The sequence below is a fragment of the Mytilus galloprovincialis genome, chromosome 6, assembly GCF_965363235.1.
Source record: "Mytilus galloprovincialis chromosome 6, xbMytGall1.hap1.1, whole genome shotgun sequence".
Taxonomy (NCBI): Eukaryota; Metazoa; Mollusca; class Bivalvia; order Mytilida; family Mytilidae; genus Mytilus; species Mytilus galloprovincialis.
In genome coordinates this window covers 91,972,199-91,987,532 of record NC_134843.1, presented here as the reverse complement: position 1 = coordinate 91,987,532, position 15,334 = coordinate 91,972,199, and the positions used below count along the sequence as shown (strand labels likewise).

The 15,334-nt window shown below is 32.5% G+C and overlaps 1 protein-coding gene across 4 annotated transcripts in view; it reads right to left on the bottom strand.

The window, feature by feature from the left end:
* Positions 1–15,334, bottom strand: part of LOC143080707 (tensin-4-like) — a 48,142-nt gene that overhangs the window by 14,648 nt on the left and 18,160 nt on the right. Inside the window, exon 1 of one of the 4 annotated variants that reach the window (XM_076256701.1) lies at positions 6,527–6,982. The exons of 2 other annotated variants lie outside the window; for them this stretch is intronic. In XM_076256701.1, the coding sequence (XP_076112816.1) occupies positions 6,527–6,913 (387 nt within the window). In that variant the 5' untranslated portion in view covers positions 6,914–6,982. Of the gene's footprint in view, positions 1–2,653; positions 2,903–6,526; positions 6,983–15,334 lie in introns of those variants that run through there. One more of the 4 variants, XM_076256702.1, reaches the window with a different exon arrangement.

The following is a 15,334-nucleotide window of genomic DNA, read 5'->3' as shown; positions in this document are numbered from 1 at the left end:
ATTGGATACAATTTATGAAGTATGGCACTTCAATGATGTTGAGCAATATGATCCAAGATCAAAATAAGGAGGAATCATCACGGAATACATCAATACATTTTTGAAAATGAAACAAGAAGCCAGTGGTTGGCCTAGCTGGTGTATTAGCGAAGAGTATAGACATAAATATATTCAAGATTATTTTGAAAAGAAGGAATCTTACTGGATTATGCCAAAATAGAAACAAATCCTGGCCTCCGTTCCCATGCTAAACTTATGTTGAACAGCGTCTGGGGTAAATTCGGACACCGGACAAATTTACCTCAGGTTGAGTATGTGTCAGACCCTTTAATTTATTTTGATATTTTGACCAGTGATCAACATCTTGTAACTGGAGTTAGCTTTGTTACGGATGAAATGGTAGAGATGAGATGGAAAAACAAGGAAGAATTCCTGGAAACTTCTGGAAGAACCAATGTAGTAATAGCTGCATATACAACAGCTCAAGCTAGATTAGAATTGTACAGTTATTTAGAAAAGCTAGGACCCCGAGTCATGTTCGCCGATACTGATTCAATTGTATTCACTGTAAACGAGGGTGAGTGGGTACCTCCACTTGGTGACTATCTAGGAGATCTAACAGATGAAGTCCCGTTTAATAACATCACACACTTTGTTACCGGTGGCCACAAAAACTAGGCTTTCAAGCTGGAAAAGCCAGATCCTACAGGAATTAAAACTGTATGCAAAGTACGCGGAATAACACTCAACTATAAAAATGCTCTTAGCATTAATTTTAATACCGTGCGCGAAATGGTGACAAATATAAGAGATCAAAATGTTGTAACAGTTGTTGATGAAAACAAGATTTCGAGAGACCCGAAGAACGCCCGAATTATAACAAAAACAGAAAGTAAAGATTTTAAAATTGTGTTTGACAAACGAGTCATAGTTGATAATTACAAATCAATACCATACGGCTTTTAGAATGTATGTTTAGAAATGACAGGTCTTGTGAAATTCTTTGTTGTTGGGATTTGTATACAATAAATTATATAATATATCTTAAAGATTTTATTTATTTTGTAAGCCCACATATATTTGGAGGTATTTACACTTCAAACCGAATCTGGTAACAAAACATTAAACCTTTAAACCAATGCAGTTGAAACGACCATACCCATATTTATTGTAAAAAATAAATCAATAAAATATTAGACTCGGACATTGGTAAACACTAAATATTAATTAGGAATTTGATTAATATACTTAGTTATATTATTAATTATCACAATTAATTATTAATTATCACAATTAATTATTAATTAAGAACACAACATTTACTTAATTATGTTACTAATTAAAAAAAATGACCACTTGACCCATGTCGAAAATTCCCTCCTCCCTCCAAGATGGCGGTTTAAACGTTAGGCCTATGGGGAAAAATGATCTAGTCTCACAGGGATGACTACTGTATTATTTACCATTGCTTCGTAAATAAATTGACATTATTGACAACAACATGTGGACAGTGACTATTCTTCATTTCCCGTAAATTACTCAATTTTCCAAGATTACAATACCCCGATCCATTGAGCCCGGTCCGTTCAATATTTTCGTAGGGAAACGGAGTTAAAAAGCATGAACTCGCCATCTAAGAGTCTGGACCTGAATATTATTTAGAATTGTTGGTGGGTATACGTATTAAAAAGGGAACTGCAAAAACGAATTCAGAACACAAATTACATCAAAGATTTGGAACGTGAAATTCTTGAGGGATAAAGGAAACATTACAAAGTATTAAGGTAGGATTGTTTTATTTTGTTAGTTGTTCAAAAGTTTAAAGTTTTTTCATGCGCATATTTACATCGACTGGTAGCCATTTTGTTTTTTACGAATCCTGAAGGCGGTTAACTGTATGTTTACACAGTTTTGGGAGCTGGATCCCCATAATTGTCACATTTACCTATTATGTCTTTTTGCTCACCCAATTTTGTCGATATAATTACAAGCAACTTTCATATGCAGTGGGACGTTTAGCTAGCTATAAAACAAAGTTTAATCTAAAAATGTTCCTCGGTAAATGTCTTTACCAACTTCCCATGTATGAATATACGTTCAACTTGGAGTTTTTTTTAAATGTTAATTATGTATTCAAAGTTCGTGGCATTATCTTAAAGATAAGTTCTATTTCATATTATTTGATTGATTTGTGAACGAAAGTAACTTCGCTAGGATTACATACTTTAGATACAGATACCCCCGTTAATGGTATCTATAAAAAGGGCCGTGCTTTTTGTAAAATAAAAAATGTTTCGTATTAAAGTATACGTAATATATGGCATTTGGAAATTGTTTCTGCTATTTGGTCACGCCAGGCTATAGCAAAAACAAATATTTTATAAGTTTTGTAAAAGAGAGGCGAAAGATACCAGAGGGACAGTCAAACTCATATACTTCATTGTAACTATGGATCTATTCAGTTGATAAACGAAAATAATAAAACTTTGCCTGTCGCTGTTCCTAATGATTTTATAACACGGTTTAGTATGAAAACAAAGTGTTTTGTATTTTTACAGACACATTATTTTGGATACAAATAATTAAACTACCACTACAAAAATGTAAATAAAACATTTAAAGCATATATACTAAAATCACTATGAGTACATACGTCGGTGTCTGGATCATTATCGACCTCCGCGAAATCAACCATGTCATGTTTTTTGTGTCTTCCAGCTATACAATTAGGACAAACAGCAACGCCACAGTCGATGCAGTAGAGACAACATTTCCAGCCTTTGTGTAATTCACATCTAGCAATCAAATTAAATGTTCTCCCTTTTTTAGGCAAACCAACATTTCGGATGTCGACTATTTCGTGAGGCTCTGATGTTCTGAATTTGGAGAGCACGTTATCGCGACATTTCACAAGACCTGTCATTTTTAAACATACATTCTAAAAGCCGTATGGTATTCGGGTATTGATCCGTTTGCAAGCTGCTTGTTTTAGCTTCGGCGTGTAATTTGGTGTTTCGCACAAAATTTCTGCGCCCTGAAACTATTGGGATTATACCAGCACAAGGATACCGTCCAGAAGAGAAACATTCTATTAAAGCTTTAAAATGGATTAAATACGTATCACAGTTTAAAGGGGTACACAACCAGCATGCAAGGAACGGTGGGGAGAAAACGATTGACTAATACAGAGTAGATGGTTATTTTGAAACCGATGATGATGGAAAAGTTGTAATGGAATATCTTGGTTGTTTGTGGCATGGATGTCCGAAATGTTACGCCCGGCACACTATTAACACTTTGAATAAGTTATCAATGGCTGATTTGTATCATCAAACTATGGAGAAGAAAATCCATATTGAAAAGCAAGGATATACATACAGATGTATATGGGAATATGAGTTTGACAAAAATATCCGTGAAAATGAGAGCATCAAAAGGTTCATAGCCTCCTTCGATATTACCACACCCTTAGAACCGAGAGGTGGTAGAACGGAAGCATTTAAACTGTACCACGAATCTTCAGATGGCGAACATATCAAATACTATGATGTTACCTCACTTTACCATTACATCAATAAAACTGGTAAAGCCGTATTAGGTCACCCAACAGTTGTGACAGAAAATTTTGATGATTTACAAACATATGAAGGATTAATCAAATGCAAAGTATGTTCTCCCCGTGAACTTCACATTCCGGTGTTACCCGCTAAGATTAACAACAAACTGATGTTTTCCTTGTGCAGAACTTGTACAGAATTGAAACAACAAACCACTTGTGAGCACAATCCTGAAGAACGATCATTTATTGGAACTTGGGTAACCGATGAGTTAAAGATGGCATTGCAAAAGGGATACGCATTGGATACAATTTATGAAGTATGGCACTTCAATGATGTTGAGCAATATGATCCAAGATCAAAATAAGGAGGAATCATCACGGAATACATCAATACATTTTTGAAAATGAAACAAGAAGCCAGTGGTTGGCCTAGCTGGTGTATTAGCGAAGAGTATAGACATAAATATATTCAAGATTATTTTGAAAAGAAGGAATCTTACTGGATTATGCCAAAATAGAAACAAATCCTGGCCTCCGTTCCCATGCTAAACTTATGTTGAACAGCGTCTGGGGTAAATTCGGACACCGGACAAATTTACCTCAGGTTGAGTATGTGTCAGACCCTTTAATTTGTTTTGATATTTTGACCAGTGATCAACATCTTGTAACTGGAGTTAGCTTTGTTACGGATGAAATGGTAGAGATGAGATGGAAAAACAAGGAAGAATTCCTGGAAACTTCTTGAAGAACCAATGTAGTAATAGCTGCATATACAACAGCTCAAGCTAGATTAAAATTATACAGTTATTTAGAAAAGCTAGGACCCCGAGTCATGTTCGCCGATACTGATTCAATTGTATTCACTGTAAACGAGGGTGAGTGGGAACCTCCACTTGGTGACTATCTAGAAGATCTAACAGATGAAGTCCCGTATAATAACATCACACACTTTGTTACCGGTGGCCCCCAAAACTATGCTTTCAAGCTGGAAAAGCCAGATCCTACAGGAAATAAAACTGTATGCAAAGTACGCGGAATAGCACTCAACTATAAAAATGCTCTAAGCATTAATTTTAATACCGTGCGCGAAATGGTGACAAATATAAGAGATCAAAATGTTGTAACAGTTGTTGATGAAAACAAGATTTCGAGAGACCCGAAGAACGCCCGAATTATAACATAAACAGAAAGTAAAGATTATAAAATTGTGTTTGACAAACGAGTCATAGTTGATGATTACAAAACAATACCATACGGCTTTTAGAATGTATGTTTAGAAATGACAGGTCTTGTGAAATTCTTTGTTTTTGGGATTTGTATACAATAAATTATATAATATATCTTATAGATTTTATTTATTTTGTAAGCCCACATATATTTGGAGGTATTTACACTTCAAACTAATCTGGTAACAAAACATTAAACCTTTAAACCAATGCAGTTGAAACGACCATACCCATATTTATTGTAAAAAATAAATCAATAAAATATTAGACTCGGACATTGGTAAACACTAAATATTAATTAGGAATTTGATTAATATACTTAGTTATATTATTAATTATCACAATTAATTATTGATTAAGAACACAACATTTACTTAATTATGTTACTAATTAAAAAAAAAATGACCACTTGACCCATGTCGAAAATTCCCTCCTCCCTCCAAGATGGCGGCTTAAACGTTAGGCCTATGGGGAAAAATGATCTAGTCTCACAGGGATGACTACTGTATTATTTACCATTGCTTCGGAACTATAACTGTTGTTGAAGGAACATAAACGCCTTAAAATAAATTGACATTATTGACAACAACATGTGGACAGTGACTATTCTTCATTTCCCGTAAATTACTCAATTTTCCAAGATTACAATACCCCCATCCATTGACCCCGATCCGTTCAATATTTTCGGAGTTAAAAAGCATGAACTCGCCATCTAAGAGTCTGGACCTGAATATTATTTAGAAATGTTGGTGGGTATACGTATTAAAAAGAGAACTGCAAAAACGAATTCAGAACACAAAATACACCAAAGATTTGGAACGTGAAATTCTTGAGGAAGAAAGGAAACATTACAAAGTATTAAGGTAGGATTGTTTTATTTTGTTAGTTGTTCAAAAGTTTAAAGTTTTTTCATGCGCATATTTACATCGACTGGTAGCCATTTTGTTTTTTACGAATCCTGAAGGCGGTTAACTGTATGTTTACACAGTTTTGGGAGCTGGATCCCAATTATTGTCACATTTACCTATTATGTCTTTTTGCTCACACATTTTTGTCGATATAATTACAAGCAACTTTCATATGCAGTGGGACGTTTAGCTAGCTATAAAACAAAGTTTAATCTAAAAATGTTCCTCGGTAAATGTCTTTACCAACTTCCCATGTATGAATATACGTTCAACTTGAAGTTTTTTTTTAAATGTTAATTATGTATTCAAAGTTCGTGGCATTATCTTAAAGATCAGTCCTATTTCATATTATTTGATTGATTTGTGAACGAGAGTAACTTCGCTAGGATTACATACTTTAGATACAGATACCCCTGTTAATGGTATCTATAAAAAGGGCCGTGCTTTTTGTAAAATAAAAAAGATAAAAATGTTTCGTATTAAAGTATACGTAATATATGGCATTTGGAAATTGTTTCTGCTACTTGGTCACGCCAGGCTATAGCAAAAACAAATATTTTATAAGTTTTGTAAAAGAGGGGCGAAAGATACCAGAGGGACAGTCAAACTCATATAATTCATTGTAACTATGGATCTATTCAGTTGATAAACGAAAATAATAAAACTTTGCCTGTCGCTGTTCCTAATGATTTTATAACACGGTTTAGTATGAAAACAAAGTGTTTTGTATTTTTACAGACACATTATTTAGGATACAAATAATTAAACTACCACTACAAAAATGTAAATAAAACGTTTAAAGCATATATACTAAAATCACTATGAGTACATACGTCGGTGTCTGGATCATTAACGACCTCCGCGAAATCAACCATGTCATGTTTTTTGTGTCTTCCAGCTATACAATTAGGACAAACAGCAACGCCACAGTCGATGCAGTAGAGACAACATTTCCAGCCTTTGTGTAATTCACATCTAGCAATCAAATTAAATGTTCTCCCTTTTTTAGGCAAACCAACATTTCGGATGTCGACTATTTCGTGAGGCTCTGATGTTCTGAATTTGGAGTGCACGTTATCGCGACATTTACCACACATAAGTAATTCACAGGTCAGGCATTTCCATTTGATAGACCCCGTTTGATCACAAAGTTGACATAAAATAGGAGCTTGTCCTTGTATAAATAGATCCGAAGACATATTGCTGGACATAAACCTCATTCAATTTAACAAACAAAAAACTATATCAGTCGATTTATCAATTTGCTTATCTTAAGTAAACTGTATGAACACTTATTGATCGATTGAATAAAATCATTCTTAAGGTTATCATTTAACCCTCTAGAAAGATCTTCCACTCATATCAAGAAATCTGGGCCAAAAATTCTATTTATTGTAACTGTTAACAAATTCTTAACCTTTGCACAACACATGATAATTTCACCTGTTGATACAATAATAATGTTTTTGGTTATATAATGTTAACTTATTTAATAATTTTCTTTTACCTGTGAACATTATTCTATTTGGCGCTAATGTTACTTGTTCAAGGTTTTTGTTGACTTGCTGAAATTAATTTACATCTCACAGCGGTATACTACTGTTGCCGTTATTTATTCGCCCCCTTTTTTTTTTTATTCATTTTGTATTTAAATTGTGTCATATATCAAATTTATGCTTTCAGTGTATGTTAACTTTTGTTAATATGTCTTTTGATTGAGTTAAACTATTTCAATTGTTATTTTATAGTGTGTCTTTATATGTTGTGATGTTACGCTATTGTTTAAGGTAAGGGTAAAGGTTGGTTCCTATTAAAATGTTTAAACCCGCTGCATTTGTTTGCATCTGTCATAAGACAGAAACCTGATGTTCAGTTATTGTCGTTTGTTGCTGTGGTTTATAAGTGTTTCTCATTTCTCGTTGAATATATCGATTAGATAATTTGTTTCCCGTTTCCCGCTGGTTTTGCACTAGTCATGTTTTGGGTCCTTTATAGCTTACTGTGCGGTGTGAGTCAGGGCTCCCTGTTAAAGACCATACTTTGACCTATTATGGTTATTCATTCACAATTTGTGACTTGGATGGAGAGTTGGCCCATTTGCACTCATAACACATCTTTTTATATCTATTTACAAAAGCTGTCCATTGTCGAGTAGTTCATAAGTGCATTTCCATGAGACTTATATTTTGTTTACAGAGATGTCATAATGCAGGATCTTTTTCTTGTTGCATCGAATCTTAAGCCGGCTTGCTAAACATGACCTTCTTAAACAGACTAGACAATACTATATCAGTACGTTTATCAAATTCTTTATCATAGAAGTTTTTTGGCAAATTTTTGATAATTCTTTAAAAGTCCCATATCAAATTCTGTCGATCTTTTTACGTTGATACTATTTTTTGCTGTTGTTTTCTTTTCACTTTTTTTTTAAAAAAGAAGGGGGAATATACAAAACAACAATCCATTACAAACAAACATCGCAATGGTAACGGAAAAGGGCGAAAGACAAACAACAACAAGCAAATTATTACGCAGACAATTAAAAAAAAATATATCTTTGATATCTTTGCTTAGTTATTTTAAACAGAAGATGAAATCAACATAGCTTCAAGTCTGCTTATATTGAACATCGTTAAACCTTTATCTCCGTAATTCGACAACCTTACTTTACATAGCCTTACCAATCATGCTAACTATATTAGAATTATACATAGTGTTCCTCTTTTTATACATTACTACGTTTGATCTCTTGCATGTTAATCAGAAACTATGTGAGTTATATTTTGATAGAAATCCCATTTGAACCCTTTGTTATTATCAGCATCATGTTTTCATTTTCATGGAAAAGTGTTCATTGGCACAATTAAGGGATTTCTGTTTGGAAATTGTTTTAATACTTTATATTACGTTTAGATGTGATCAAATTGTTACATGCTTTCTGTCGTTATCTAAAAGACAAAAGGTATCACAAGCATGGGATATTTGCCGTTTTCGTTTCTTGAAAATTAATCTCCTACAAAAACCGGTTGTGCCCCCTGTCATTCAACCTAAATGTTTCAAATTATTTATGCACTATTTGCCCTAAGGTATGAAGTTTCTCATCCATTTCGAAAAATTTGTGAATGATGTATAATGCAGGGATCTCCACGACCTTTTTTTCTTCTTTTTTTTCTTTTATCTTTTACCACATTTAATTTTTCCCCGTCATCATTAAATTATCTTCCGCCATCGTCAAATTATCCCCGCCAATGGTTGTCTTTTATCTAGCCGTCGTCACTTCTTTTAACAATTATAATCAAATGGTGTTATTGCATATCCCTCAGGCTTTTTGCATTATAATCCAAAGTGTCCTCCTGTTTACAGTTTTTAGAATATAGAAAAGTGCTCCCCGACCAATAAAATTGTAGAATTGGATGGCTCGTAATTGTGAGGAAATAATTTAAAACGTGTTCTTAGTGAGGGATTATCATATTATTTGGGTCTATTTACAGTTCAAAACAAAGAGTTTATACAAAATAGTTACAGCTGCCCCGAAGCACATTTATTAGATTCATAGGATTTATCACAGTCATTGAACCAATAAAATTCCGATAAAAAAGGCAACAGTAGTATACAGCTGTTCCAAATTAAAAAATCGATAGAGAAAAAAACAAATCCGGGTTACAAACCCAAACTGAGGGATTGATTGATTGTTGGTTGCTTTACGCCGCATTAACACAAGACTAATTAAACTAAAGGAAACACATCAAATATAAGAGGAGAACAACGACACAACAGAAATATAACACTTAAACATTGTGAAATGCAACGCACACATAAACCAACTATAATATAACAATGGCTATTTTCCTAACTTGTTACAGGACATTTTGAGAAAAAATGGTGGGTTGAACCTGGTTTTGTGCCTATTAAAAATTAACATTAGAAATTTGAATATATTCAAAATGTTGAAGGCATTTCATTACACATTATGAAATAGTATTTGATTTAAAAAGCCGAACCAAAATATAGGCTGTGAGATAAAACTACTTTTAACTCAAAAGTATTCTTTTTATTTAACTATAAATACAAAATAATACAATTTCTCACTAAAATATTACATGGTTTATATTCATACTCGCGATCAAGAAACATATACAATTCCTACCTTTTCCTTGTACTGTCGTGTCACCTAATGTCTATCACGAATTTTTAAAAATATTCCCCAAATTATAAAAAAAACCTCGCATCACTAAAACAACCCATAAATGAAATGTTAAAGTAAGTAAATGAGTTATTAATTAGTGAGTAAGTGAGTAAGTAAGTAAGTAAGTAAGTAAGTAAGTAAGTAAGTAAGTAAGTAAGTAAGTAAGTAAGTAAGTCAGTCAGTCAGTCAGTCAGTCAGTCAGTCAGTCAGTCAGTCAGTCAGTCAGTAAGTAAGTAAGTAAGTAAATAAGTCAGTAAAATGTTATTGATAAACATACAATATATATTGTTCACCGAATATATCAAATTGATACATCCAGTTTTTCCGGCGTACATTCAGAAATGGAAAATGCATGTTGCATAGTATATTACTTAGAATTTTTTTGTGATATTTTAATTCATTTAAATCTTTTAAATTGTTTATGTATTCCCTCCAATTTTGTGTTCAACGTTTTATAAAACGGGTACAAAATTTCTTGCAGTTGATGCTACATTCCTGAATTTGACAGTGAAAAGACATATCCCTCCGATTTATAGGTTTCACTTTGGAAGTACAGCCGTTTCTCAAACCGCGCCTCTATCTGTGAGATATGTAATATTCATTTAGTTATTTGTACGTACTGGTTCCCAGACATGAACTGTATGTTTCATTTTATGGAGACACGACTTGAGAATGTTACCAGTATAAAACATCTTGTTGCGGTGAAAATTGAATTCTTAAGTAGACACAAAGTGAAAGTAGGGGTATACTGTAGTTAAATAAATATAATAAGCAATATATCAGCCCGTTGAATTAACCATTCCTTACATAATAACGAAGGAATGAAATACTTTTGATCACGCCACGCCGTAGACACAGGGCTTTGTCATGGTGAAAGTTCCTCCGTCGTTGAATTTTCATCCATTGAGATCCCTAATAATGAACCTAATTTTGTGTTCTTGTTTCTACATAAATATACAAATGAAACGACATGAAATGTGCACGGATAGGGTCATGTTGTTTATAGTGGTTACAAGAACTGATATTCGGATTTGTCTTGTTAATATTTATTCAAAATAAAACGCCGAGTTATGTACTTAGTGCAAAATAATTAACTATTATTTCGTTTTGTTTTTTCATTCCCAGAAAAACTCATAAAGAAGTGATGAATAATTCAAAAAGGAATCTTCTGACGTATAGCACTGATGCCAAGTTTAGTAGACAATTCAGGAAACTGCACGAGACAACTAGGATATAATTTCTCCACATGCATGAAGTGTCATTAGGACGAGTACTGTATGCAACCACTCTCGAAACTACACATTCTACGGGTGGCGTGAATCAGATGTGGATACTAAAAGAACTTTTAGAGAACATACAATTTTAGACTCTTTAATCTTGCAATGGTACTTAAACATTTGAAAACTATTGACTCTTCTACACTTTCCACAATTATAACCAATTATAAACTAAAGGACTCAATGAAATTACATAATCAAAATGCTTGATGTTTTGACTGACAACATATTTGTTTCGTTCAGAGGACGCGTGTTTCAACAAATAAACAGCATTCCCATAGAAACTTGTTTTTGACGAATTGTTCCTTTATTCTAATGAGACTGACTTCATTCAGGAGCTTCCTAAGGAGAACGAAAAGAAGTAAGCATATTTTTTTACTTCATGTTTTGCTATATTAATGATGTTCTCTTATTAAATAATTCAAAATTTTGGTGTCCATCCATCGAACGTGTGTCACATCTGACTTAATTTAGAAATTGACAATGAAGGTAGATTGAAAATAAGACTTTATGACAAATGAGATGATTTTAGCTTCAGCTTCCTAATTGTGAACTTTCAATTTCTATTCAGCAACATAAAAAAACCACCTGCATATGGTAAATATATCTAAATTCATACGATGTTCCTAGGTTTTTATTTCCTATCACTATTTCGTTGATAGAGGTTGTGGTTCCAAGGAAGCTATGTATCTTAAAAGTCCAAGTGGCAAAGTCAAAACCATTCCTCCGTAAATTTTATGAACACCACCACGATTTGGTGGACCGTTATGGATTATCTGTTAACTGTCACAGAATGACGAGTTATGTTCCACATTATCGTCTTCTTTCACAAGAATACCTACCAATTTATACTTATTACCAGGTATGTAACTACATGGTCAACAACGACAGGTGCCACATGTGGAGCAGGACATTCTTACCCTCCGAAGTACCTGATATCACACCCGTTGTTGGTGAGGATCTTGATGGTCGGTCTTCAATATTCCATGTTGTGTTTTGTGTACTGTTTTTTGTCTTATTCTAATTTTTTCTGCCATGAACTGTCAAATTAATTTTTGAATTATGATTAATGTCCCTTCAGCCTCTTTCGCCTATCTTTTGCATCATGAATCAGAAAAAAAACACATAAATATGACATTAAAAAGAACAGCAAATATATAAAAATCTAGTGACGCTATATACATTTTACTCTATATATCAGAATTGAAATTAACTTTTGAATCATTCGAGCTATGAATCTTTGAATATTTACAATAACGGTTGTATGGAAGCAGTCTCAAAAATAATTTCAATGCTTACAAATTGCATATCCTTTCCTACGTGAGATATAAAAACAATATTTAGAGCATGTCTAACACCATACTGAGGTGTGCCTTATTAATGACCAACTTTTGGAAAAAGTCAAAATTGATTAATGCAAATTACATTGCCATCAGAACAAACATAAAAAAACGAAATGCACAGAGGAAACTTTGGTAAATGAAAAATTGGAATGAACCATTAAGCATCATAAATTTGTTCTAAATACCTGACATATTGATAGATTTTGAATCAAGTTAAAATTAAATTTGGCATGACGTATTCCATGCATGGGATACTATTGTGGATAAAGAAGAAATATTATTTATTAAGGTTACTGTGAACGAAAAAATTAATAAAAGTAAAGAAATAACTTTGATTTTGTTAAAACTGGCACAATAAAGGTATAAAAAAAAATATATTAAATTGATGAGATTGTATCAGATGTTGGGAAAATTCAAATTTAACAGAAATGTTAAAAAATATTACATCATAATTCTGATGAAGAGAATGCAGGAACGTTCTATGTATTTGATAACTATAAACTATCTAATCCATTTATACCTTCTTTGCAAAGATGTTTTTTTGTAAAGTCCAAGTGTAACAAAAGACATGTATTCACTATTTATTTGAATTATTATAGTTCCAACAGGTCAGCAAATACAGAATTATATGTTAGGTTCAGACGAAAATGAATGGACTTATTTTTGGAAAATCGTTTATAGGCACAATAAATACAGAACTGCAATGGTTACAATGTATAAAGTATATCAGAATATTTGAGGTTAAGATAAATTTGCTTGCACCAAGTAAGGAATATTACAATTGTTTTCTATTCGTTTCGATATAGTCTAATGTTTAGTGGCATTAGTTTTTATGAACCTCATTATTCAAAATACCTTTGAGTTTTTGTTAATACTTTTATTCAAATATCGAAGACCAAAGAACAAAGCATAACTTGTTCGACTTGGCAAAGAAAACAATAGTAGGATTAAATCAGTTATACGAAAGCACAAACCTTGATCTTTGTATGCATGTTTAACCTCAGAAAAATATTCCAAAAAGGGAAAATTATATAAAGAAACTACGCCGTTATGATGGTCTCATACATGCTATGTGAATATGTTGACATAATTGTTTAAATATGCTATGGTAAGAACGGTAAGGTAACGTTAAATTTGTTTTGGCCTTCAAAATTTTATTTTGCACGTACCCGAATTCTTTAAATATGTATCGTGTTCCCAAAATGTCATTGGTATACTACTTGGGCACGTGATACCGCAACACATATTCTATAAGTCCTAACGGGAGTGCATTATCAAATAACAACCAGTTAAAATGAAAATGAATCATGTCATTGTAGGAATTTTATCGGTTCTGTAAAGATTTCTATATTTTAAAAAAGATTTTATTCTTTATGCTTTCCAACTAATAAAAATAAAATATCCGAGCTCGGTGTTAATTTAAAAAAAAGGGAAGTACAAAAAAAAAAAAAATCAAACGCCATTGTATTAAAAAATTTTGATGCTACAAGACTTTGTCTTTGAAAACTGCAGACCAACATTTAAGATAGACGGTACAAATTTTCCAATTCTGTTTTTGATTTACCTCTCTTTGATGATCATGTTCTGTTTACTCATTCTTACATAGACCATTTCGTGTATAGTGCTTTACGCTCGTGTTGCAAAATGACGTCATATTTTAATTACCTTGTTATTACACCAAAATGGTATGGTTGAGATATGAAAAGCATCATCGTCTTGAACATGCATGACCTATTTTAATCCTCAACAGCATTCATATACTACAAGTAAATTTTCATTTTTTTTGAAAATAGAAAAATTGTATCGTTTTGTTTGTTTGCTAGTCCCAATCGGTGCTCTGCTTAGATGCTGTTATTTGTTTGCGTTAGCCCCAAACAAGTACCATATAATGATCCTCTGATTCTTTTTAAAACATATACATTAATACGTTGTATTGTTGTGTGACAGTGCAAATATTAGTAGTTACATAGTTTGCTAGTGATTTAACATGTTTAATGCGGTATAAACTCGAATCCCCATATGGAATTTACTGACCCCATATATACCGTATTACGTCACTAGCACACTATGTAACGAATTTATCTTACCGACTATCTTAATTACGTGGCATTTAGAAGATAAATTAATAAACTACTTCAATTGATCGTACACAAACAAATGCCAACAATAAGAACTTGTTAGCTTTAAATGTGTTTTATGAATTTATTTCAATCTTTCATCATCTTTTTCTCCGTCTGTTACAACCTTTAAGATTTTTTTCTCAGTACCGTTTCTTTTTTGTACAAGGACGAAACACCATAACTAACTGTGTATTTAAATAAGCCCCGTCTACTAACCTAAAATGAAAAATACACGATCTTCACTCGGTTGGTTTTTACCAATCATATTCCTAGAAATGCATAGGAGATAAAATATAATATCTCCTGACCAGTTACTGAAGATTAAGTCTATCTCATCTCATTTAAAGGATGTTATTTTCATTAATGTATAATTTCAGTCTAACCTCTCTGTGACTTTTATTCTTGCATGGTTTTATAAGAATAAACATTTATATTAGAAAAATGACGCATTTTATAGTTTTTGATAATAGGTACAATTTGTTTTAGATCTAAGAGACTCTCAACATAATGCTTAATCCTTGATTAAAAAAAATATCTTCTCCATTTAATGATTACCGATAAGATATTTTTTACTTTAAAGAGGTGTTTTTTTTTTAACATACGTCATACATAATAGTAAATGCTAAAATATTGGGGTAGACATATATCAATTATTAATTAGATATGAATTAAACTGAATGTAGCATACCATAAACTCTATTTCGTCTACGAAATG